At 40.3% G+C, this 26,903-nt stretch overlaps 1 protein-coding gene across 40 annotated transcripts in view; it reads left to right on the top strand.

The window, feature by feature from the left end:
- Nucleotides 1-26,903, top strand: part of KIAA1217 (KIAA1217 ortholog) — a 769,974-nt gene that overhangs the window by 614,439 nt on the left and 128,632 nt on the right. Inside the window, exon 1 of one of the 40 annotated variants that reach the window (XM_067030418.1) lies at nt 16,501-16,572. The exons of the other annotated variants lie outside the window; for them this stretch is intronic. Coding sequence (XP_066886519.1) covers nt 16,533-16,572 — 40 coding nt within the window. The 5' untranslated portion in view covers nt 16,501-16,532. Of the gene's footprint in view, nt 1-16,500; nt 16,573-26,903 lie in introns of those variants that run through there. 40 annotated transcript variants of the gene reach the window in all.

The following is a 26,903-nucleotide window of genomic DNA, read 5'->3' on the forward strand; positions in this document are numbered from 1 at the left end:
GCTGTGGGTGGTTCCAACGCCAGTGGCCTGCTTTTGTTATTATACAAGATGTTATCATTGGTGGAAGCAGGGGAAGGGTGCGTGGGACCTCCCTGTATATTTCTTTCCAACTTTCTGTGAATCTGTAATTATTTCAAAATTTTAAAATGACAAAAAATTTACTAAGAAGTATAATAAACCTAGGAGGAAGAAGCAGAGTATGTGAAGTGATGGTGAGAAAAATAAATTGGTAGTCGTGTTTTCCAGAAAACTGTAAGTAAGCGTCAATCCCAATGAATTCTTTAAGGGAGTTAAAAGCAGAATAAAATAAAAATACCAGAAAGAAACAAGGTAAGACCAGAGAGCGTGATCAGAGTAAACGCATTCTGAAAGCTTCCTATTACCTAAGAGGACAGAAAACCAAATATTTGAAGTGTCTTTATGATGAAAAGGTAGGACAGCATCTAAACCAACAATGCTATTTTAACTCATACTAAAAATCACTTACTGAGTATCTGCTGTGTGTCTGGAAACCTACTAACGTCACTAATTCTTATCATAATTTTGAAAGAAGGTTGTTTTATCCCCTTTTCATTGATGAAGCAGAGCCTAAATGGGGGTGAGTGACATATACGAAAGGTCGTAGCGGGAAGTGGCAAAGCCAGGATTTGAACCCTGGGCTCTCTGATGTGTAAGCCTTTGTTCATATAACTCCACTATGCCCTCCTGGGCATGATGAATGTTGAGATAAGTTCATTTTCTAAAGAGAATGCTTGCAGCGTTTTGAAGGTGAAATATTTTGACTTCTTATGGAATGAAATATGAATCATCTCTAAATTATGGGAAAAACAGAAAGCTTTCAAACTTTGGGCAAAAACTTACTGCAAAATAGAAAGCTTTCAGGACTTCCCTGGTGGCACAGTGGTTAAGAATCTGCCTGCCAGTGCAGGGGACGTGGGATCAACCCCTTGTCCGGGAAGATCCCACATGCCGCGGAGCAACTAAGCCCGTGAGCCACAACTACTGAAGCCCACACGCCTAGAGCCCGTGCTCCGCAACAAGAGAAGCCTCCGCAGTGAGAAGCCCACACACCGCAACAAAGAGTAGCCCCCGTTCGCCACAACCAGAGAAAGCCCGCGCGCAGCAACAAAGACCCAACGCAGCCAGAAAGAAAGGATGAAGGGAGGAACGAAGGAACGAAGGAAAGAAATGTATTAAAAAAATATTTCTCCCCCCCCCAAAAAAAATAGAGAAAACTTTCATGTCTTCCCTTTTCCTTTGTCAGTGCTAAACAGTCCTTGTGAAGCTGGGTATCTCAGGAGCCCATACTTCAACTAGTTGTGTTACCTGGAAGAATAAAGAGCATCAATTAACATTCGAATGTAATGTTTTCTCAGTAAAGCTATGAACATAGAAATGTAATTTTAAATCTTATTCAGTGTGGATGAGAAAAAGGTGATTTTTTTAAAATCTCATTTAATTTTTTACTAAAATATATTTATTTTTATATATTATTTTTATATATTTATATATGAATATATTATATAATATATAATTATATATTATATAGTATATAATATATATAATATATATATAAATATATTTAAAATATATATATATTATATATATTATAATATATATTATATATAATATATATAATATATATAATATGTATATTATATATTATATTATATATTATATATATTATATATATAATATATATAATATGTATATTATATATTATAATATATATTATATATTATATATATTATATATATTATATATATAATATATATATTATATATAATATATATTATATATAATATACATATTATATATATTATATATTATATATATTATATATATTATATATATAATATATATATTATATATAATATATATTATATATAATATACATATTATATAAAAATATATATAATATAATATATAATTATATATATAATTATATATATAAATATAAATATATTTTATATATTTATTTATTTCTATATATTATTTTTATATATTATATATATTTTTTATTTTTAATTAAAATATAGTTGATTTACAATGTGTTAATGCTGTACAGCAAAGTGACTCAGTTCTACGTATATATACCATATTTTTCATATTCTTTTCCATTCTGGTTTATCAGAGGATATTGAATATAGTTCCCTGTGCTCTACAGTAGGACCTTGCTGTTTATCCATATTCTCTATATACTAATTTGCATCTGTTAATCCCCAATTCCCACTCCATCCCTCTCCCTCCCTCCTCCCCCTTGGCAAGCACCGCTCTCTTCTCTACGTCCATTCTGTTTCTGTTTCAGAGATAGGTTCATTTCTGTCATATTTTAGATTCCATAAGTGATATCATATGGTATTTGTCTTTCTCTTTCTGACTTAACTTCACTTAGTATGATAGTTTGTATGTCCATCCATGTTGCTGCAAATGGCATTATTTCATTCTTTTTTATGGCTGAGTAATATTCCATTGTATGTATGTACCATGTCTTCTTTACCTATTCATCTGTTGATGGACATTTAGGTTGTTTCCATGTCTTGGTTATTGTGAATAGTGCTGCTATGAACATAGGGGTGCATATATCTTTTTGAATTATAGTTTTGTCTGGATATATGCCCAGGAGTGGGATTGCTGGATCATATGGCAATTCTAATTTTAGTTTCCTGAGGAACCTCAATACTGTTTTCCATAGTGGCTGCACTAACTTACATTCCTACCAACAGTGTAGGAGGGTTCCCTTTTCCAGGAGGTGGTATTTTGGAGACCAAAGAAAACCACAAGTCTATCGAACTATTGGTTAATTTCCCATTTGTAAATCTTATTTCTGTTTCTCCTGATGCTAAAGTGATCTTGAAGCCCAAGTCTTCTAAGATACATTTTCACACACCCACATATTCACAGAGCATGTGGTGAGAACACACACACACACACATGCACGAGCACGCGTACAGACACACACACGGGTTGATAGTGGGTCCTTAGGAAAGAGAGGTTAGGGCTTAGTTTCTCCTGTTTGTTGACAGGTGTGAATAAAAGACACCTGAAGATTCATCTTTGATCTAGCAAACTTTTTCTCCTTCTTTTAGTCTGGAATAAATGGCTAAATAAAGCTCTCCATTTTATAGGACTGAAAAGGAGGAGTACTTTGATCTTACTTGAAACATTGTTCAGCAGAAGCTTCTATTTACTGGCTCATAAAAGATTTTATGCCTCATCTGTTGTACTTAGGATGACTCTAGCAAATGTACTGGGAAAAGATTTGAAGTGTGTTGCTTCCTGAAGTTAGAATTATAATCAGGTGTATTATTGAACCATCCAACTTTCCTTAATGTGTACAGCTTTCTGCACTGGCAGGAAGTTAAACCCAGAGAGAACATTACGCAAAATGTAGCCTTAGACTCTGAAAATATGGATGATGGCCCATCTCTCTGTGCACAGACTTCAGCATGTGTGTGCCCAGCTCTTCCACGACAGTTTTATCTGATGAAACAACAGAAACACCTGTCACGGGCTGAGCTCACCGCCATCTGTGAAAACATCAGGAACATTCTGATCCCAGCTCTGTTATGGAACAACTCAGAGACCTTGGGCAAATCTTGCCTCCTTCTTAGGCTTCAATTTCCTCATGTGTAAAATCTTGACCCATTTCCCAGGAGATCTCGGAAAAAGATTGGCACTAGAGAGATGGTAATGAAAAGCAGAAAATTTTCCAGAAATTCTTAGTGATAATTTTAAAAGGGGACCACTGGTTTATGTTGTGCCCTTGATAAAGTGAAGATAGCTACTCTTTTAACAAGGCAAAAACAAAAAAGGAAAGTACCAGAAAGAAAGAATTCCCCCAAAGACAGGCAGCCATGGCCCTAGTGCGCTGATTCTTCACGTCCAGCCCCGTTTTAGAGTCAGTGCTTTTCCAAAAGGTCACCTTCAGTGCAATCTTAACAGCACTCACCATTCACATGGCCATGGTCATGAAGAGTGATTAGGGAGCTCTGCCTTATCCAAGTGGACCTATGAAAAGTGGCTCCATTGACAATTGGTTTCTCTTTCTCTTTTCTCTTTTAATTGTTTTTCTTTAGATCTTTATTATTTATTTTTGGCTGCGTTGGGTCTTCGTTGCCGCGCGCGGGCTTTCTCTGGTCGCGGCGAGCGGGGGCTACTCTTAATTGCAGTGCGCGGTCTTCTCATTGTGGTGGTTTCTCTTGTTGCGGAGCACAGGCTCTAGGGCTTCAGTAGTTGTGGCTCACGGGCTTCGTTGCTCCGCGGCATGTGGGATCTTCCCGGACCGGGGCTCGAACCCGTGTCCCCTGCATCGGCAGGCGGACTCTCAACCACTGCGCCACCAGGGAAGTCCCTGTTTATCTTTTTCTTAACAAAAGATTAAAAGGTATTTCTGAAATTTTTGTTTGAGACTCTTAATTTTTTAATGAATGGCCATTAAAATATTTTCTCTCAATTTTTGGATTCACCAACGTTCACCTGGTCAACCTAGTTATTAATTCTCTTTTACATTAACCTTGAGAAGTCAGATAGCATATACTTAAAGCACAGACTCTGAAGCCAGATTGCTCGGCTTCACAACCCAGCTCCATCATCTACCACTACGTGGTGCTGGTCAAATTACCTCACTACTCTTTGCCTCAATTTCCTCATTTATAAATGGGAATAGAAGTAGAACCTACTTCACAGTGTTGTTGTAATGAGCAAATTCATTTATGTTAATTGCTCAGTGTAATGCCTGAACCATAGTAAGTACTACAGTTGGGAACATTATTAAGTATCAATATTTCTTAAAACCACTGTAGGCAGATAAATCGTGAGCTCTCAGCTCACCTTCAAAATGTATCTAGAACCTGACCACTTTTTACCTCCTCTGCCCTAGTCCACCACCACTTCTTGCTAGGCCTATTGCAGTAGCCTCCTAACTGGTTCTCCTGCTTTCTTTCTTGCCACCAACAATCTCCATAGACCAACCTGAGTGGTCATTCCAACCCCAGAGTCACGTCACATCACTCCTCTGCTCCATGTGCTTCATGACCCATCATCTGTCCAAAGTACAGGCCTTCCACCATTTGGATGAGTTCACGTTTATCCACCATCTGGCGTCATCTTACGCTACCCTGTTCTCGCCCCTCTGCTCCAACTACTGACATGTTGGTAGTTCCTTTTTTTTTTTTTTTTAACATCTTTATTGGAGTATAATTGCTTTACAATGGTGTGTTGGTTTCTGCTTCACAAACTAGTGAATCAGCTGTACATATACATATATCCCCACATCTCCTCCCTCTTGTGTCTCCCTCCCACACTCCCTATCCCACCCCTCTAGGTGGTCACACAGCACCGAGCTGATCTCCCTGTGCTATGCGGCTGTTCCCACTAGCTGTCTACTTTACATTTGGTAGTGTATATATATGTCCATGCCACTCTCTCATTTCGTCCCAGCTTACCCTTCCCTCTCCCCCTCCCCATGTCCTCAAGTCCGTTCTCTACGTCTGCGTCTTTATTCCTGTCCTGCCCCTAGGTTCTTCATAACCTTTTTCTTTTTTTAGATTCCATATATATGTGTTAGCATATGGTATTTATTTTTCTTTTTCTGCCTTACTTCACTCTGTCTGACAGACTCTAGGTCCATTCCACCTCACTACAAAAAACTCAGTTTTGTTTCTTTTTATGGCTAATATTCCATTGTGTATATGTGCCACATCTTCTTTATCCATTCATCTGTCAATGGACACTTGGGTTGCTTCCATGTCCGGACTATTGTAATTAGAGCTGCGATGAAAATTGTGGTACATGACTTATTGAATTATGGTTTTCTCAGGCTATATGCCCAGTAGTGGGATTGCTGGGTCGTATGGTAGTTCTATTTTTAGTTTTTTAAGGAACCTCCTTACTGTTCTCCATAGTGGCTGTATCAATTTACATTCCCACCAACAGTGCAAGAGGGTTCCCTTTTCTCCACACCCTCTCCAGCATCTATTGTTTGTAGATTTTTTGATGATGGCCATTCTGACTGGTATGAGGTGATACCTCATTGTAGTTAGTTTTGATTTGCATTTCTCTAATGACTAGTGATGTTGAGCAACCTTTCATGTGTTTGTTGGCCATCTGTATGTCTTCTTTGGAGAAATGTCGATTTAGGTCTTCTGCCCATTTTTGGATTGGGTTGTTTGTTTTTTTGATATTGAGCTGCATGAGCTGCTTGTAAATTTTGGAGATTAATCCTTTGTCAGTTGCTTCATTTGCAAATATTATCTCCCATTCTGAGGGTTGTCTTTTTGTCTTGTTTATGGTTTCCTTTGCTGTGCAAAAGCTTTTTAAGTTTCATTAGGTTCCATTTGTTTATTTTTGTTTTTCTTTCCATTTCTCTAGGAGGTGGGTCAAAAACGATCTTGCTGTGATTTATGTCATAGAGCATTCTGCCTATGTTTTCCTCTAAGAGTTTGATAGTGTCTGACCTTACATTTAGGTCTTTAATCCACTTTGAGTTTATTTGTGTGTATGGTATTAGGGAGTGTTCTAATTTCATTCTTTTACATGTAGCTGTCCAGTTTTCCCAGCACCACTTATTGAAGAGGCTGTCTTTTCTCCATTGTATATTCTTGCCTCCTTTATAAAAAATAAGGTGATCATATGAGCATGGGCTTATCTCTGGGCTTTCTATCCTGTTCCATTGATCTATATGTCTGTTTTTGTGCCAGTACCATACTGTCTTGATTACTGTAGCTTTGTAGTGTAGGCTGAAGTTAGGGGGTCTGATTCCTCCAGCTCCGTTTTTCTTTCTCAAGATTGCTTTGGCTATTCGGAGTCGTTTGTGTTTCCATACAAATTGTGAAATTTTTTGTTCCAGTTCTGTGAAAAATGCCACTGGTAGTTTGATAAGGATTGCATTGAATCTGTAGATTGCTTTGGGTAGTAGAGTCATTTTCACAATGTTGATTCTTCCAATCCAAGAACATGATATATCTCTCCATCAATTTATATCATCTTTAATTTCTTTCATCAGTGTCTTATACTTTTCTGCCTACAGATCTTTTGTCTCCTTAGGTAGGTTTATTCCTAGGTATCTTTTTCTTTTTGTTGCAGTGGTAAATGGGAGTGTTTCCTTAATTTCTCTTTCAGATTTTTCACCATTAGTGTATAGGAATGCCAGAGATTTCTGTGCATTAATTTTGTATCCTGCTACTGTACCAAATTCATTGATTAGCTCCAGTAGTTTTCTGGTAGAGTATTTAGGATTCTTTATGTATAGTACCATGTCATCTGAAAACAGTGACAGCTTTACTTCTTCTTTTCCAATTTGGATTCCTTTTATTTCTTTTTCTTCTCTGATTGCTGTGGCTAAAACTTCCAAAACTATGTTGAATAATAGTGGTGAGAGTAGGCAGCCTTGTCTTGTTCCTGATCTTAGTGGAAATGGTTTCAGTTTTTCACCATTGAGAACGATGTTGGCTGTGGGTTTGTCATATCTGGCCTTTATTATGTTGAGGTAAGTTCCCTCTATGCCTACTTTCTTGAGGGTTTTTATCATAAATCGGTGTTGAATTTTGTCGAAAGCTTTTTCTGCATCTATCGAGATGATCATATGGTTTTTCTCCTTCAATTTGTTAATATGGTGTATCCCATTCATTGATTTGCATATATTGAAGAATCCTTGCATTCCTGGGATAAACCCCACTTGATCATGGTGTATGATCCTTTTAATGTGCTGTTGGATTCTGTTTGCTAGTATTTTGTTGAGGATTTTTGCATCTGTGTTCATCAGTGATATTGGCCTGTAGTTTTCTTTCTTTGTGACATCTTTGTCTGGTTTTGGTATCAGGGTGATGCTGGTCTCATGGAATGAGTTTGGGAGTGTTCCTCCCTCTGCTATATCTTGGAAGAATTTGAAAAGGATAGGTGTTAGCTCTTCTCTAAGTGTTTGATAGAATTGACCTGAGAAGCCGTCTAGTTCTAAGCTTTTGTTTGTTGGAAGATTGTTGATCACACTCTCAATTTCAGTGCTTGTGATTGATCTGCTCATATTTTCTGTTTCTTCCTGGTTCAGTCTCGGCAAGTTGTGCATTTCTAAGAATTTGTCCATTTTTCCAGGTTGTCCATTTTATTGGGATAGAGTTGCTTGTAGTAATCTCTCATGATCCTTTGTATTTCTGCAGTGTCAGTTGTTACTTCTCCTTTTTTACTTCTAATTCTATTGATTTGAGTCTTCTCCCTTTTTTTCTTGGTGAGTCTGGCTAATGGTTTTACAATTTTGTATATCTTCTCAAAGAACCAGCTTTTGCTTTTATTAATCTTTGCTATTGTTTCCTTCATTTCTTTTTCATTTATTTCTGATCTGATCTTAATGATTTCTTTCCTTCTGCTAACTTTGGGGGTTTTTTGTTCTTTTTTCTCTAATTGCTTTAGGTGTAAGGTTAGGTTGTTTATTTGAGGTGTTTATTGTTTCTTGAGGTAGGATTGTATTGCTATAATCTTCCCTCTTAGAACTGCTTTTGCTGCATCCCATAGGTTTTGGGTCGTCGTGTTTTCATTGTCATTTGTTTCTAGGTGTTTTTAAATTTCCTCTTTGATTTCTTCAGTGATCTCTTGGTTATTATGTAGTGTATTGTTTAGCTTCCATGTGTTTGTATTTTTTACAGATTTTTTTTTCCTGTAATTGATATCTAGTCTCATAGTGTTGTGGTCGACAAGGATACTTGATACGATTTCAGTTTTCATAGATTCACCAAGGTTTGATTTGTGACCCAAAATGTGATCTATCCTAGAGAATGTTCCATGAGCACTTGAGAAGAAAGTGTATTCTGTTGTTAATGAATGGAATGTCCTATAAATATCAATGAAGTCCATCTTGTTTAATGTATCATTTAAAGCTTGTGTTTCCTTATTTATTTTCATTTGGATGATCTGTCCATTGGTGAAAGTGGGTTGTTAAAGTCCCCTACTATTATTGTGTTACTGTCGATTTCCCCTTTTATGGCTGTTAGCATTTGCCTTATGTATTGAGGTGCTCCTATGTTGGGTCCATAAATATTTACAGTTGTTATATCTTCTTCTTGGATTGATCTCTTGATCATTATGTAGTGTCCTTCTTTGTCTCTTGTAATAGTCTTTGTTTTAAAGTCTATTTTGTCTGATATGAGAATTGCTACTCCAGCTTTCTTTTGATTTCCATTTGCATGGAATATCTTTTTCCATCTCCTCACTTTCAGTCTGTAAGTGTCCTTAGGTCTGAAGTGGGTCTCTTGTAGACAGCATATATACGGGTCTTGTTTTTGTATCCATTCAGCCAGTCTGTGTCTTTTGGAGGGAGCATTTAATCCATTTACATTTAAGGTAATTATCGATATGTATGTTCCTATTCCCATTTTCTTAATTGTTTTGGGTTTGTTATTGTAGGTCTTTTCCTTCTCTTGTGTTTCCTACCTAGAGAAGTTCATGTAGCATTTGTTGTAAAGCTGGTTTGGTGGTGCTGAATTCTCTTTGCTTTTGCTTGTCTGTAAATGTTTTAATATCTTTGTCGAATCTGAATGAGATCCTTGCTGGGTAGAGTAATGTTGGGTGTAGATTTTCCCCTTTCATCACTTTAAATATATCATGCCACTCCCTTCTGGCTTGCAGAGTTTCTGCTGAAAGATCAGCTGTTAACCTTATGGGGATTCCCTTGTATGTTATTTGTTGTTTTACCCTTGCTGCTTTTAATATTTTTTCTTTGTGTTTAATTTTTGATGGTTTGATTAATATGTGTCTTGGCGTGTTTCTCCTTAGATTTATCCTGTATGGGACTCTGCGCTTCCTGGACTTGATTATGTGCTTCCTTTCTCATATTAGGGAAGTTTTCAACTATAATCTCTTCAAATATTTTCTCGGTCCCTTTTTATTTCTCTTCTTCTTCTGAGACTCATGTAACTCGAATGTTGGTGAGTTTAATGTTGTCCCAGAGGTCTCTGAGACTGTCCTCAATTCTTTTCATTCTTTTTTCTTTATTCTGTTCTGCAGTGGTTATTTCCACTATTTTATCTTCCAGGTCACTTATCCATTCTTCTGCCTCAGTTATTCTGCTATTGATTCCTTCTAGAGAATTTTTCTTTTCATTTATTGTGTTGTTCATCATTATTTGTTTGTTCTTTAGTTTTTCTTCGTCCTTGTTAAACGTTTCTTGTATTTTCTCCATTCTACTTCCAAGATTTTGGGTCATCTTTACTATCATTACTCTGAATTCTTTTTCAGGTAGACTGCTTATTTCCTCTTCATTTGTTTGGTCTGGTGGGTTTTTACCTTGCTCCTTCATCTCCTGTGTGTTTCTCTGTCTTATTTTGCTTAACTTACTCTGTTTGGGGTCTCCTTTTCGCAGGCTGCAGGTTCATAGTTCCCATTGTTTGGGGTGTTTGCTCCCAGTGGCTAAGGTTTTGGTAGTTCCTTTAACAGCCTAGCTTATTGCTACCCAAGGCTTTATATTTTCTGAAATGTTCTTCGACTAGGCATCTGTGACAAGGGTGGCTTCTTCATTCAATCTTTATTTACATGTCATCCTATCTGAAATGGGTTCTTGGCCACAATTTCTGAAATACCATTTCCTTTGCTGTTAGGTTTACCCTTACCTGCTTTATTTTCCTTTAGTGAACTACAGATCTTCCCTGGCTTATGATGGGGTTATGTCCTGATAAACCCATAATAACTGCAAAATACCATAAGTTGAAAATGGGTTTAATACACCTAGCCTACCAAACACTGTAGCTTAGCCTAGCTTACGTCACACGTACTCAGAACACTTACATTAGCCTACAGGTGGGCAAAATCATCTAACACCAAGCATGTTTTATAATACAGTGTTGAATAGGTCATGTAATTTATTGGATACTGTGCTGAAAGTGAAAAACAGCATGCTTGTCTGGTACCGAACGTTTGTAAATGTCTTGGTCGTTCATCCTGGTGACCACATGGCAGACAGGCAGCTGCAGCTCTGCGTCTGTGCAGCATCACGAGAGACTATCTACCACATATCACTAGCGCAGGAAAAGATCAGAATTCAAAATCTGAAGTACGGTTTCTACTGAATGCATATTACTTTCACACCGTCATAAGGTCAAAAAATCGTAAGTCAAACCATTTTAATTTGGGGACCGTTCGTAATTACCGCGTGATGTGGTATATGCTCGTGTGTGTACTAGCACATCCCTGGCTCTCCCCAACTTGCGTAAAGGATGCAAGAGAGCAAATGTCCTGTTTCGTTTGCTGCTCTTTTACAAGCTCCTAATATGGTGCCTACGTATAGTTAGATGCTTGATTAGTACGTGTTGAATGAATTAACGAACTGGAGTAGATAATGTAGTTGTTTATATTTGAAAACACTTTTACATACACTATTTTATTTGATTCTATGAAGTAGGAGTCAACAGGGGGGCAAATTTCTTTTCTTGCCCGTTACACCTATATACAATGGGTCCAATCCCAAAATGATTTCCATAGTGACAGAAAAGCAGATCAGTGGTTGCTCAGGGGATGATGAGGATCACAAAGGGGACGAGGGAATATTTGGGAGCAAAATCAGATATTCATTATCCTCATCGTGGTGATAGTTTCATGGGTATATGCGTATATCGGAACTTTCCAAGTTTGTACATTTTAAATACGTACAATTTATTGTATGTTATTTTCCCTCAATAAAGCTGTTTTGCAAAAAAACACATTAGATAACTTTCAAGATCGTGCAACATTTTAATGGCAAAGTTTGGAGCCACATCGGCAGTTTCCTTGGGTCTTTATTAACAGTAACAATTTACAATTTTGTTTACATATTCCTCCACGTTGAAAAGGGAACTTTGATTTTAAAGTTTGGAGATGTTCTCCATCACTTACGTTTCATCCCTTAAATTAAGTGAAAATCAAATAGCCAAAAGTCATTGGATAGTATTTGAAGAAATGCAAGTTTATAGAATTTTCCGATGAGCAAGTTAGAGAATTAAATGATTGGACCGAGGTCATCTAGAACAGCAGGTTTGGCACAGGAATTAGAAACTGGATAACCCTGAATTTTGTTTCTCAGCATAAAGGCCACATTTCTCTTCCTTCCATTCTTTATTGACAAATTGTAATTTTTCTTTCCCCCAAACTACCGAAAGTATCTGTTTCTCAAAGTCCTTTGAGCATGTTTTCTTTTCCTCTTTTGTGAATGAGGCATTCTAAATGCCTTCTGGCATGTACAAGACTCACTGTGAAGCTCTTTTTTTTAAAATTTACTATTTAAGAGAGGGACCCTCTATTGAAAAAAAAATACCAATAGAACTGAAGTCAGTAAAGATATCAGCAAGATATATGTGGCAGGTCAAGTTAAGGCTGAAATCCCATCTAATGCAGTCAAATAAGCCACACTTTAATTAATAGATCTGTTCCTGAGAAAGCAACTCTTCTCAAATTGATCAATATTTTTCTATTTAACTGGACACATTTTTAAAAATTTTCTGCTGTATGCTACTGAGTACTTACTGAATGCGGAGTACACAGAGGGATACAAAGAGGTCAGCCTAACTCTCAAGGAGTTGGAATAGAACAAATGACAGGTATTTTGGAATGCAAGGAGCGTATGTTTTTGAGATTCTTAAGACCATTTTGTTTTGTTTTGTTTTGAATTGTTACTGAATCTTTACCTTTTAGCTTTAAATTGATTGGTTTATCCCCTTTATTTCACTAACATTCCCAAGACCCTTTGTCAAATCATTTATAATTGTGATTTTAAGTGCATTTGAGTACTGATAACTACTTAAAAGGTATGCTTGGTGAATTCTTTCATAATATTAATAATTACTCCTTGTTTATTTATTATGAGAAATTGTGTGTATGCATGTGTATGTGCATATACACATATGTGATTTTCTTAAATTGGGATGACCTTTTCCATTATATTTGTAATCATCACTCAGTAATCTTAGGCAACCCTATTCGGGCAGAGAGAAAGAAAACAATGGAAAATCAAAACTCCAATGTGATTATTTTTCCTCATATCTCACATCTAAACAGACACTAGGATGTTTCCTTGTGTCTAGCTGTGAACATTGAATATTTTTAGTTTCTCTTCAGAATTGGAGACTAGACGTATCAGTAGGAAGTTGCTAATGGAAATTAATGCTCTTGCTTCTGGCCAAGCATACCATAGAGATCGTGGAGGTAACATCCAACTCATGCACAGAACATGCCTTATAAACAAGAGAAGTCATCGCCCAGGATAGATTAGTAATATCTGTGTGGAAACAAGCTCTAGCTGGATTGCCAGATACCACTGTGACTAAAAGTTGTTTGTGTCTGCAGAATTCGAAAAGAAAGCTCCCTTGCAATTTTTTTACATTTGTTATAATTTTCCATTAAGGTTGTAACAATACCACAAAAATGTTTGGTCCAAAAAAAAAATGAAATCTGAATCTTCTAAAAATATTTCTCGTATTACTGATGGCATTTGAGCAGTGTCTCATATGACTTGCTTTGCCAGTCTTCTGCAATCCTTTGGGACTATTTTGAGACTAGATTACCCAATGCTTTAGCTTAAGTTCTCCATATTTTACAAAATCCCCTTCCAGCTATGTGACAGAATGACTAGAAAGTTCTCTATAAGCATTGTCTCCAATTCCCCTCCTGTGGTTTCTCTTGAACCCGTCCATTCAGAACTTTAGTCCCATCGCTCCACACAAACAGCTGTGGTCAAGGTCACCAGTGACCGCCCCATGGAAATCAGCCCTCTTTTCATCTGACTTGTGAGCACTCAACATGCTAGTACTTCCTGTCCTTAAGACCTGAACTTCTCCTGGCTTCCTGGACGCCTCTCACTCTCAGCCACCTTCTGACCTCACCGGCCGCTCCTCTTAGATCTTCTTTGTTGACTCCATTTCAATTTCTCACCCTTAAACACTGGCCTCAGCCCCCAGACCACTTCTGTTCTCAGCTATGCTACTAGTGCCCTCAGTGGTCTGATTAAGCCTCCTGGTACCAAATGTCACCTATATGATTGTCTTGGTCAGCTCAGGCTGCCATGACAAAATACCATAAACTCAGTGGCTTAAACAATGGAAATGTATTTCCTCACAGTTTGGAGGCTTGGAAGTCCAAGATCAGGGGCCAGCATGGTCAGGTTCTGGTAAGGCCTCTCTTCCTAGCTTGCAGATGGCCACCTTCTCAGTCTGTCCACCCATGGCCTTTCCTGGGTGCCTATGCGTGGAGAGAGAAAGAAGGTAAGCTCTCTGGTGTCTTATTTTATAAGGGCACTAATCCCTTCATGAGAGCCGTACCCTCATGCCCTCATCCAGACCTAATCACCTCCCAAAGGCCCCACCTCCAAATACTGTCACATTAAGGTTTGGGGCTTCAACATATGAATTTGGGGGGGACACAAACATTCAGTGCATAACAATGATAATGATCCCTGTGGCCCAGACCTCTCCCCTGAAGTCCCCAGATACCTATTTCACATCACCTACTTGACATCTCACCCTTAACAGGTCTAAAAATGAACTTCTAATTCCCCCAACAAAACCTACTTCTCCAACTTCAGTGCATTGCAGCCCTCCCCGGCCAGCTGCTCACACCAAAACCCTGTCATTTTCCTTGACTCTTTTTTTTTTTTTTTTAAATCTCATTTCACATCCAATCTGTTGGGAAATCCTATTCACTCTCCTTTCATACTATATCTAGAAATCTGACCACTTTTTACCACCTCTAAAACTCTGCCCAGGTCCAAACCACCATAATTCTTGTGGTCTCCTGATGTTAACCCATGTCCTCTTTAGTCAGTTCTTAGCAAAGTAGCCCTGGTAAATAAATCATACCTTCACCTTGTCTCGCCTCTGCTCATAACCCTCTGTTGTCTTCCTAGCTTATCGAGAGTTAAGGGTCTACATCGTCTGACCACTCCCTCCCTTCCTAATCTCATCTCATCCATTCACTACCTCTCTCACTCTCCTCCAAACACACTAGTCCTTTACTGTTCCTGGGATGCACCAGGCACACTCCTGCCCTAAGAAAACTTGCTCCTCTCTCTGTCTGGATTGTTCTTCGCCCAGATATCTGCAAGCCTTGCTCCCACCCTTCTTTCAAGTATCTTATCAGCAGGACATCCAACTACTGGGAATAAAATAGCAATGCCCCACTCCCGCCCCACTTCTCTCTGCCCCCCACACTCTGTTTTATTTTACTCCCTGTTATTTGACACATTCTCCACTGTCTCATCTATGAGCTTATTGTCTATTGTACATCAGTAGAGGGCTTCCCTAGTGGCACAGTGGTTAAGAATCTACCTGCCAATACAGGGGACCTGGGTTCAAGCCCTGGTCCGGGAAGATCCCACATGCCGCAGAGCAGCTAAGCCCGTGCGCCATAACTACTGAGCCTGCGCTCTAGAGCCCGCGAGCCACAACTACTGAAGCCCACGCACCCAGAGCCCATGCCCCGCGACAAAGAGAAGCCACCGCAATGAGAAGCCCGCGCACCACAACGAAGAGTAGCCCCCGCTCGCCGCAACTAGAGAGAGCCCGTGCGCAGCACAGAAGACCCAACACGGCCAAAAAAAAAGACTGTTAGGAAACCTTTGTACATCAGTAGAAACTCAGATCTCTGAGCTTACTGTTGTACAGCTTACCTGTAGTACACCCAGGTACTCAATAAGTATTTCTACAAGGACCGAAATCTGTCTTTCATGCTAATTCTGCTTAAGTGAATGCAGTGCTGCTGCTCTAAATCTGAAACAGCCCCGAGTTTCACCAACGTTTCTCCCTCCCTTTCACCAACGTTTCTCCCTTTCATTGTGGGATCAAAATAACAATTCGGTCTGCTTTTGCTCTTAGTTGTTTTAAACGGCACAAACACACTGTGTAGGTTGAAGTACTTGTCCCGTGGAAAGGGTACAGAGTCTATGATTCTGCCTTCTGTTATGCTTGTTTTAAAGCATAATGTTTATATATCAGTTGAACTGCTGTTATAGAAGATAAAGCCGGGAGAATGCACAGATGCCTGGATGTGGTAGTAATGTGGGTTGGGTCTTGTTTCTCCAGGTTACTTCCAGCCTAGGGGAGGGGCTCTACTTGTCCAATGCCTCTCGTGATGGGGGCAGCCCAAGAATTTGCTTGATAAATTCTTTAGCTCTTAAAGCGAGTAGAGGTATTCTGGGCTTATCACTTCTTTCCCAGGGCGTTCGGTAGGCATACCAACAATTGTCATTTTGATCTTGAGGCCTTTAGGGGTGGGGTGGGGGGACCCTTACCTCTGAGAGCAGGGAGAAAGGTTATCGATGGTACGTCTGGAAGCCGGGCTTGCATTTCGCCGGCAGTGATGGGAAGCCCTGGGGACATGGATCTGCGCAGGGGACTTTTGTCATCACCTCATCACCGTCCCTTCCCACCCACCACGCCCAGAGCTACTTTTGCCACCCTCAGGACATCTGTTCTTTATTGTGATCGTGTGGTGGAGAACAGAAGCTACTTTCAAAAGGCAGCACTGAAACTTCAGAGGGAAATGGGGAGGAAGAGGAAGTAGCCATGTGTCCTGTCTCTTAAATGCCTCTTCAGCAAGTACCAGAGGAAACAGAAGGTAAAAGTACGATAAAGTCTCTTGGGGTCTTTTTTTTTTTTTTTTTTTTTTTTTTTTGCGGTACGCGGGCCTCTCACTGCCGTGGCCTCTCCCGTTGTGGAGCACAGGCTCCGGACGCGCAGGCTCAGCGGCCATGGCTCACGGGCCCAGCCGCCCCGAGGCACGTGGGATCTTCCCGGCCCGGGCCACGAACCCGCGTCCCCTGCATCGGCAGGCGGACTCTCAACCACTGCGCCACCAGGGAAGCCCCTCTTGGGGTCTTTTGAGGGCAGACTGGAAAGCTCAGATTGTCAAGCCCAGCCCGGGAGACTCATGTCATGGGAACCAGTGCCCGGAGCCAGCCACTGTGGGCTGGAGGCGGGGCCTTTGGGGGGAGAGACTGTGGCTTCATCTTGCACCTAGAATCCCACTGGCAGCAGCTCTCTTTTTCCACTTGCTTGTAAAGCAAGAACAGGCATACAAGGATACCTCTGTCAGAGATTAGAGAAACCTTACAAAAGCTTTGTAAAGCCCCCTTCCAACCAGGACAAGGGCCACCAAGTGACCTAGGTGGGCACACTTGACCAGCAGGTCCATCTCAACCCTGTTCCCTCTTCTCCATGGCTCACAGCCTTGAACACACGACTCCGATCCTGAGCGCCCATCCGGGCCTTAGAGAATGCCGTGTCTCTCGGGACCCCCTTTATTCCTCTGGCCAGGGCTGAGAGCAGGACGTTCCAGGTCTCCCCAGAGGGGCAGGGTGTGGAGAGGGCCAAAGACAGGAGACACAGAAGAGGCTTCCAGAAGAGCCACACCCTCTGGCCTGGGCCCAAGGACACAGGAGGGGCAGCAGGAAAGCCACAGGGAGAGGGGAGCAGGCAGGCGGCCAGGGACAGGCCCTGGAAGGGCCTCACCCACCTCTCGCTCCATCACTGCCCACTCCAGGCTGGAGTCCGGCCGGATTTGTCTGGGAGGGTCCACAGGGCAGCTGTGGCCTGTCGTGGCGGAGGGGAACATTTACTACAGCCTGGGAAAGCCTATTGAAAGGCTCAGAAGAACCCAGTGGTGGACAAACAACAGAATAATTAGCACCTAATCATCACGGTAAAAACGTGAAGCTTAAATAGGCACCGAAGCAGTTCACCAATGTATACAACGTGGAGACACTAAAAGCTCAGCGCGGCTCATCAGCTTTCCTGCCAGCGTTCAACCAAAAATACAGTAAGCAAATCTCTGGAGAGGTAGAGGACACTCAGGTGCCCCGGTGCGTGAGGACCGCTTAAAAAATAAACGTAAAATCACCCGTCCATAGAAGATTCTATTCCTAGCGCTGAGGCCGATGTTGAGGAAGCGTTCCTCATCCTCCTTTGTCACAGAGCCTGCCTGGGGCAAGATCACAGAGGCTCCTATACTGTGTGTCTAAATATTTTTAAAGCTGTAAATCCAGCCGACAAACTATTAGATAGAACATGTTCCAGCCTCTCGTGCTTTGACCAGTATACCTTCGTAACAACGTAGAAAGGCAGTTTTGCTTTTAGTGTTTTTGAAATTCTCAGAGTCCTCTGCTGGGTCATGAGGCAAAGGGGGGGTCCCCCTCACCCCCTACCTGCAGCAGTGCTCCTTCCTCCTGACTCTCCCTCGGGCTCTTTTCTCATTTCACTTGTGAGTGACGCCCCACTGCAAACACAGGCTTCCTCCCCACGCCCTGCAGGCGCCCGAGCCTTGATCCCCCCCCTCAGCACTTGGGGTGCACATGCCGATGTTGGGGCGAGGAGGTGCTCCAAAGTCTAAGCCCCCGGGACAGGGCCCCTCTGCCACCTCCTCATCCAGCACGTAATTCAACCCTCATTCCATCAGGACTTAAAACACCTAAGCCCTGCCCTAACATCAGATAGATACGTGTGTAACTGAATCACTTTGCTGTACAGCAGAAATTAACGCAGCACTGTAAATCAACCATGCTTCAGCTAAAAAGAATCAGATCACAGGCATTGAGGGAAGCTGATCCTTCCTATGAGAGCTGGCACTGGATGGGTTAGTTCCTTTACGTTTCTCATGCAACGGAGCTAGTCTCTTTGTTTAAGAGCTTCGAAATGAAGGCGGGTGAGATGTGAATTCCCCTGATGGCCCACGCCCCCTTTCTCACCACTCTCCACAAAAAGTTCTGAGCCTCGCCCTTGACACCTAAGAAGCTGAGAAAAAGCAGCCGGGAGGAGGACCAGCCACTCAGTGCTTGCCTCACCTCCCAGTCAGTCATATTTCCAACTGCATCGCCTTCTCCACAGACCTGGGAGCAGAAAAGCAAAGAGTGAGATGTGAGTGTTCTGGAATATTCGTCAGTGGCTGCCTGTGCTCAGAGTATCACCCTTCGACCAAGGCCCTCCCGGCTTTCCGGCTCCATTACCTCCGTGAGTGCCCCCCCCGCCAGGCCTGAGGGTGGCAAAGGCCAGCTGTTTGCAGACAGATGGGTTTTATCCCCCAGATATTTCACTGAGGCGCTGGGGAACGGATGAGTGCCGTGAGAGTCACAGATGGCCAGAGACTAGAATTACTGGGGCCAAGAGCCCCCGGCGGAAGGCTGGGCCTCCAGAGGAGACCAAGATGTGGCTGGAGCCCAGGAATGAGAGGGCAGAAGGGAAGGATGTAGGAAGAGATAGCACCACAGGCCCTTTGGGGTCCAAGCATCCCACAGTTATTGCTTTTAAAACATGAATCTGAAAAAGTGGGGAGTTTGTCTAATGAAATGGAATTCACAGATATGGGTCTACTGGCATTTGTTTACAACATTTGTCATCAAAGGATAATTTTTATTTTTTGTCATTCGCGTGATTTAAGGCGTAAAAGTATAAGGAAGCAGCACGGTTCCCATTTACCCTGAAAGCTTCCTCTGGAAATTGTTGACGATCCTGAGGTTTGCTTACCAGGGGAGGAAAGAAGTTTGTCCTATCAACACCTCCCAGTGTCTTTCTCCCCCAGTTCAGGGATGGGACAGGTTGTATCTTTTCAAGTAGAATAATTTTCATATAATAGTAAAAAATAAAAGAAATTATGAACAGTAAAATTCATAACACTGTATATGGGTGGGTATTTTTAAATCTACATGGAATTTATATAAAAACCAACATTTCATACTGAAAAGTTTTCTAAAGATACATTCATTCATCCATAATAATGACTGGTTATTATTATGTAAGACACTAATAATTTAGCATAGAAGAAAATCAATTTCCGATGAACTCAGATGGTTTCTCACTAATGTCCATAATCTCTGGGCTTAAATCTGCTAATCAGTATGATTGAAGACCATACACAATGTATAAATCTCCTAGTGGGGTGGGTATATATATATACATTTTGATTTATAGCCAGAGTCTTTCTGATACTTGGAAAACACTCATTGGAAATTCTGTAAAAGTTGTACTTTTCATATCCGTAAAAGGCCAATTAATTTTTTTCTGGGACCATGATAATTGTACTTTTATACTTTTGTTCGTCAAGAAAATCTGCTTCCTCTTGTGGCCTTTACTCTTTGGGTCTGTATTATAGAATTTCAACACCCACTTTTTTATCAGAAGCCAAGGAAGACTTCCAAATTTCCATAACTACATCCAGGTTTAAGCTCCTAGGTCAGATCTGGAAGCAACACTATTTAGATAGTATTATTTTAACATTTTAAAAAATGATTTATTCTTTAATTTTTTTGGTTGGAAAAAGTACAGAAAACCTAACAATATAATAATATAGTAGACATTACCGAAATTAAACAGATACTCGCATCTGTTTAACACCTAAGAGGCGGATGGCACAGTGGTTAAGATCATTAGCTGGGTGAGTCATACAGGTTACTTCTCTTTGCCTCAGTGTTCCTCATCTGTAAAATGGGGATAATTACAATAGCAACCTCATAAAGAGGATTAAATGAGTTAATCTGTTTGGAGAAGGTTTAGATCAGTGCCTGGCACACAGCAAGTGCTATGTAAGTTGTCAAATTCTATTTTTTTTATTCCCCCACCACCACCCAAAGCTTATCAAAGTATAGTTAGGCTGACCTCTGGTGATCCTCAAATTTCAAAAAGAAAGGTAATATTTCTCTAATAGCTTCAGGCTTCATATGTTTTTTGTTTTTTGTTTTTTGTTTTTTGTTTTTTTTGTGTGTGTGTGTGTGTGTGTGTGCGCGCTAGGCGGGCCTCTCACTGCTGTGGCCTCTCCCGTTGCGGAGCACAGGCTCAGGACGTGCAGGCTCAGCGGCCATGGCTCACAGGCCCAGCTGCTCCGCGGCATGTGGGATCCTCCTGGACCCGGGCACGAACCTGTGTCCCCTGCATCGGCAGGCGGATTCTCAACCACTGCGCCACCAGGGAAGCCCAGGCTTCATATGTTTTTAAAGAAGTAAAATGTAAAACCCCATCTTCTCTCCTCCCTCCTTCTTCTTTCCCAGAGCTAACCGACCCCTGCAGTTGGAGAGTATAACTGCCATGCAAGTTTTGGTGCTTGCGCGATATTTGGTGACGCATAAACAACATATATTAATATTTTTTGTGTTATAAAACTTTACATAAATGGGATCATACTGCATGATTCCTTTTGCAGCTTTCTGTGTTCAGTCAGCTTTACCTTCTGGAGATTTATCCATGTTGGTAGATGTGGTTCTACTTCATTCATTTTAACTGTTGTTGTCAATTCCATTATATGAATGAACCACTGAGAACAAATCAATGAGAAATACTGCCACAGTGAGTACCATGGAGCCGGTGACCGACCTCACGTGAGATCTTTATCTGTGATGGATAATTGACAAGAAATAGCCAGCTCGCAGGATGCAATCTGACATTTCACCAGGTGTCCTAAAATGATTATGCAAATTTGCACTTTCACCAGCAGTGCATAACAGACCCCATTTTCCCATGACTTCGCCAGTAATTGAGGTTATTGGATTTACTGCCTTTTGCCTACCTGGTGGGTATAAAATAGTACATCATTGTTTCCATTTTTATTTCCATAATGACTAGTGAGATTGGGCATTTTTATATTTATTGGCTGCTGGGGTTTCTTTTGCCATGAGTTGCCTATTTATATCCATTTTTGCATATCCACTATTGCCCATTTTCTATTTTCTCATTGATTTATGAGGGTTCTTTAATTATTCAGACTACTAATCCCTGGTAGAGCATGTGAGTCATAAATATCTTCTTTCAGACTCTGGTTTGTCTTCTTTACTTTGTTTTCAGTGTCTTTTGTAGTACAGAATATTCATTTTAATTAAGCAGTACTTTCTGGGAGTTACCTGACAGTCCAGTGGTTAGGACTCTGCACTTTCACTGCCAAGGGCCCAGATTCAGTCCCTGGTCAGGGACCTAAGACCCAGAAAGCCATGTGGTGCAACCAAAAAAAAAAAAAGCAATACTTTTCTCTGTGGTTTATAGTTTTTATTTCTTTTAAAAGTCCTTCCCTCTACCAGTATGCAAGGATACAACACCATGTTTTATTTTATTTCATAGTTTAGCTTCTTACACATAGGTCTTTAGTCCATTAGGAATTTATTTTACTTAAGTTGTAAGGAAAGGACATAGTTTTTACTTTTTCCATATGGTACACCAATTTTCCTGACACTGTTTATTGAATAGTTGTTTCTCCATGGACTTCTACCACCACCTCAGTCATACCAAGCTTTCATAAAACCTGTGTCTTCTTCTAGGCCATCTGTTTCTAGTCCTGTTTCTTCTATGCCTGTGCCCAGACCACACTGTCCTAATAGTGTTGATATCTGGTAGGAAAATACTCCCTCTTACTATTGTTCCTCAAAATATTGTTATAAGTAGTATGTTTTTATCAAACTATATTCTCTGATTTTTTTCTAGTATTTGGGGTTTCTTTTGAGTCTCTATATTGATCTTATATTATTCAGTCATATTGAATCCTTATGAGTTCAAACACTGTGTCTGCAGGTTTCCTTGGATTCTCTGTTATATCATCTGAGAATAATCACAATTTTGATGATCCCTTCCAATCCATATGCCTTGTATTTCTTTTTCTTGTATTAACTGGGACTTTAGCTGCAATGATAGCAAAAATTCTGAATTTGAAAAGAATGCCTCTAAGAGTTCATCATCGAGTGCTGTGCTTGTCGGAGGTTTCTGTTGGATGCCTTTTACCACATTAAGAAAGTTCTCTTTAATTCTTTTGTTTTATTTTATTATTTTTAAATTTATTTATTTTAATTTATTTTTGGCTGCGTTGGGTCTTCGTTGCTGCACAGGCTTTCTGTAGCTGCAGTGAGCAGGGGTTACTCTTCGTTGCGGTACGAGGGCTTCTCATTGCGGTGGCTTCTGTTGTTGCTGAGCACGGGCTCTAGGTGCGGGGGCTTCAGTAGTTGTGGCACGTGGGCTCAGTAGTTGTGGCTCATGGGCTCTAGAGCACAGGCTCAGTACTTGTGGCACACAGGCTTAGTTGCTCCACAGCATGTGGGATCTTCCTGGACCAGGGCTCAAACCCCTGTCCCCTGCATTGGCAGGCGGATTCTTAACCACTGTGCCACCAGGGAAGCCCTTTAATTCTTAAGTTATTGTATTTTTTTTAAAATTATGGATGTGTTTTGGATTTTTCTTAACATTTTTCTGACACTATCAAGATTACTGTAGAGTTTCTCTTTACTTATTTATTATTGCAGAACATATTAGTACTAGATTTTCTAGTGTTAAACCATCTTTACACTCCTGAGATAAACTCTTCTTGGTCATAATGTACTTTTTTCATGCATTGCTAGAGTTGCTTTGCTATTATTTAATCTAGGGGGTTGCATTTAAATTTGAAGTCTTTCCTTTTATTACTTTCCTAATATCCAGGTGAATACTAGCCTTATAAAATGAGTTGATATGGCAGTGTTTAATTTAACCAGCAGTTCACCCTAAGTGTAAGAAGGAATCCAATTACAGTTGTAGTATATGCACAGTTATGTTTCTCACAGCATCTTCTTATAATATATATTTTTTATAATTTCTGTTGCTCTTTTTTTTCTAACTTTATTATTATTTTTTGGCCGCATTGGGTCTTCATTGCTGCATGCGGGCTTTCTCTAGTTGTGCTGAACGAGGGCTTCTCTTGTTGCGGAGCACAGGCTCTAGGCACGTGAGCTTCAGTAGTTGCGGCACGCAGGCTCAGTAGTTGTGTCTCACGGGCTCTAGAGCGCGCGCTCAGTAGTTGTGGTGCAAGGGCTTAGTTGTTCCGCGGCATGTGGGATCTTCCCGGACCAGGGCTCAAACCCGTGTCCCCTGCATTGGCAGGTGGATTCTCAACCACTGCGCCACCAGGGAAGTCCTTATAATATGTTTTACCTTAATTGTTGAGTAAGCTTTAAGATTAAATTATTGACCTGGCTGCTGTTGCTCTGAGTGACTTTGAGCTGTAACCTCTAAAGAGTCAAGTGTCTAACTCTCCATATAAGAGGGCAGTAAGACCCACTGGGAAGGACTGGCTCATGACACCAGGAATCTGCATCTTAGATATGCACATCTTTAACACAGCTTGAATTCCAAAAGTTATCAACAGATATCAGTGTTTTTTAGAGAAATGCTTTGGGATGCTCACTTCAACAGTGTTATCATTTCACTTGAGTCCCAACTGTACTAATTTGTCTGGAACAAAACCACGTTAAGGGATTAAGCACTAATGGTGCCGTTACTAAGACTCTGTGTCAAGAATGAGTACCTCCCAGAAGGATCTCTGTCCATTGACTGCTGTCAGTCAGGTTGTTGGGTGGGCAAGACTCTATCATATTTAACTTCTATACAAACTTATTTTTTAACACATCCTGTCATGATTCTGACATGTGTTGCTCCACAATTAGGACTCTTTAAAGCACATTCTAAATAAGAATTTCGCTTGAAATTGCTGTTGCAATTTTTCAGTCCCTCATTAAGACTTTCCAGGGGGTCTTCATAGTTCTCCAGTTATAACTCACAGAAGATAAATTAGTTAAAAGACTTAACAAAGTCTTGCCTTGTCTTTAAATATCACGTCTGAAAGAAATAAGAAAATATCCGATTGATATAGTCCATTTCAGTTACTGCAGGAAAGATTTGGTATTTACCTAAATCAAAGACACTAAAATCTGAGAGTGAAGTTATTCCACCCCGGTCCCCCCGCCAAAAAAAAAGAGCATGCAGACTTTCTGTGGAGAACAAATTGTCTATCATCTTTTTCTTCCACGCAAGGCAACACTCAACATCTTGCTTTGTCACCTACTGGAAAAGCTATTCCGTAGGAAGGGGCGTGGTAGCATGAGTCCTCTCCGGGATGCGAAATGTTTCCGACATCAGAGGGCATGCTAGCACTTTTCAAGGAGCACATGTGGCCTGGTCTTCAAATTGCTGCTGTGTGTGGAACAAAATGTCAGCTGGTGTTGGACCTGAATTGTTAACTTCTACATAACAGTGTCATTTATGGAACCACTGTGTAGGTTAGAACACAGAGTGTGACCCTTGGTTTACCACTATACCTCCCATTCCTGGCACAGTATAGAGGCTGGTCTCTTGAATGAATAAAGCCATCTCTAGAAGTCCATCCAAGGTACATCTCAGTGCATTACACTTCTTTTTCAAATCATAAGACTCTTAAATTCAGTCTCTTAAGGATAACACCGCGACACTAACTATCCTAGAATCTTTCGCTTATATTAAATACCAATGTCTTCTCCATTGCAGATGCCAATTTACATTCTACCAGCTCCACTTATAGTTTAATATGTTCCCCTCCTTTGGCCCATCACTTCTGGCTTAAAAAATTACCCAGTTAACTGAATAGGAACCCTAATTGGCCAGTCTCTTTAGATCCGTGAGGGTCATCTTTTAAGATGATGAAATCAAAGCATACTAATTTGAGAAAATATAAAATGTATAGAAAATCATGAAGAAAAGAACATCACCCAAGAACTTACCACCCAAAGACAACCCAAAGAATTTCTCAGAAACAGTGTTTTCTGGAACTTACTTTTTGCTTAGTTTGCTTCCAACAGGAATAATATTTGCCCTTTGAGAGCTTGCTAGAACTTCTGAGTCTACTGGGAGACAATAGCATGTGCTTAGAGCTGTAAAATGGTCAGAAGGCCAACAATGCAAAGAGCCTACCTAGGAGAGCAGTGTATTTAGTTTAGAAAAATCCAAATATCAAAATGTATTTTTTGGTCAGTACCAAGTCTATTCACACGCATAGTTCAGAGTTAAGACAAAGATGATGTATGATCACTGGTTTGAGTGTGTCAACAACACAAGAGACTGTTGACATTTTCTTGTCTGTTTTAAAACTCTTCAGTCTGGGTAGTCAACCTTAAAAGTTAAGAAAGCCACTAATTTTTCACATGTTCAAGGTGAAATAAACACTGAACAGAAATCAAACAAACAAAATACATTTCATCCTGCCTTCTAAATAATTACTAACCTACAGCCCTACCTAGTAACCATATTTATTCTGGGAAACTAAAACATAGAAACTCTAAAACTTTTACATTTTTCTCATTTATTTTAAGAGGACCAAATGTAGAGCATAAGCTGTCAGATTGCCCATTAGGCCTGCCCCTGCCTGCTTCCTTTCACATAGGTGTGAACATAATCAGTGCCACTGGCTCTAACCTATTGCTCTTCCAGCCTAGTATTCTCTCTCTCATAGTGGCATTAAGGAGAAACATGATTTCTCTCCATCAGGCCAACCTCAAGAGGTTAAGAGGTGCCTTAATAATTAGTAAAGTTCCACTGGAACTACTCCTGAGCCTATTTATGTTCTCAGAGTCCTAGCCTCTGGGTTAGGATTATGGTCAAGTGAATTAAAAGCCTGCCATAGGCTTAGAGAATGTAATAGCATATTGCTTACCTGTGAAGCAAAAGAATGCAAAGATAATCAACTTTATGAGAGACATTAAAATTGAGGGATTTTCTACTCTGATATATAAACATTTACTGCAACAAAAATTTGCTGAATAAGATAACTTGATATTACAACCTAGGAAGAAAAACTTGCTCAAAACAGCCGAGGAGCTTTCTGGGTATCTTGCTCATCCCCAGTTCAGGCTTAGATGTTGATTATGTGTAGGATTTATTATCATTACCTTTTCTGCCTACTTCCATGAACATTCTAGGCCTTGATATGTTGATTTTAGCAACAGTCATATCTTGAAGTGTCAATATATTTAGACATTAAGACCAAGAGTACAGCCTTTCTCCTTAGGAACTCATTATAAGTTTCAAGAACACTAAGATTCCAAATCAAACTCACTGAAGATCAAATTATAATTTGGTCAGCAGTTGTCTGGTAGGAACCATATCATCAAGGTTCCATTGTGCATGTTCCTAAAGCCTTATTAAATTTAA

This window comes from Kogia breviceps, chromosome 3 (assembly GCF_026419965.1).
Source record: "Kogia breviceps isolate mKogBre1 chromosome 3, mKogBre1 haplotype 1, whole genome shotgun sequence".
Lineage (NCBI taxonomy): Eukaryota > Metazoa > Chordata > Mammalia > Artiodactyla > Physeteridae > Kogia > Kogia breviceps.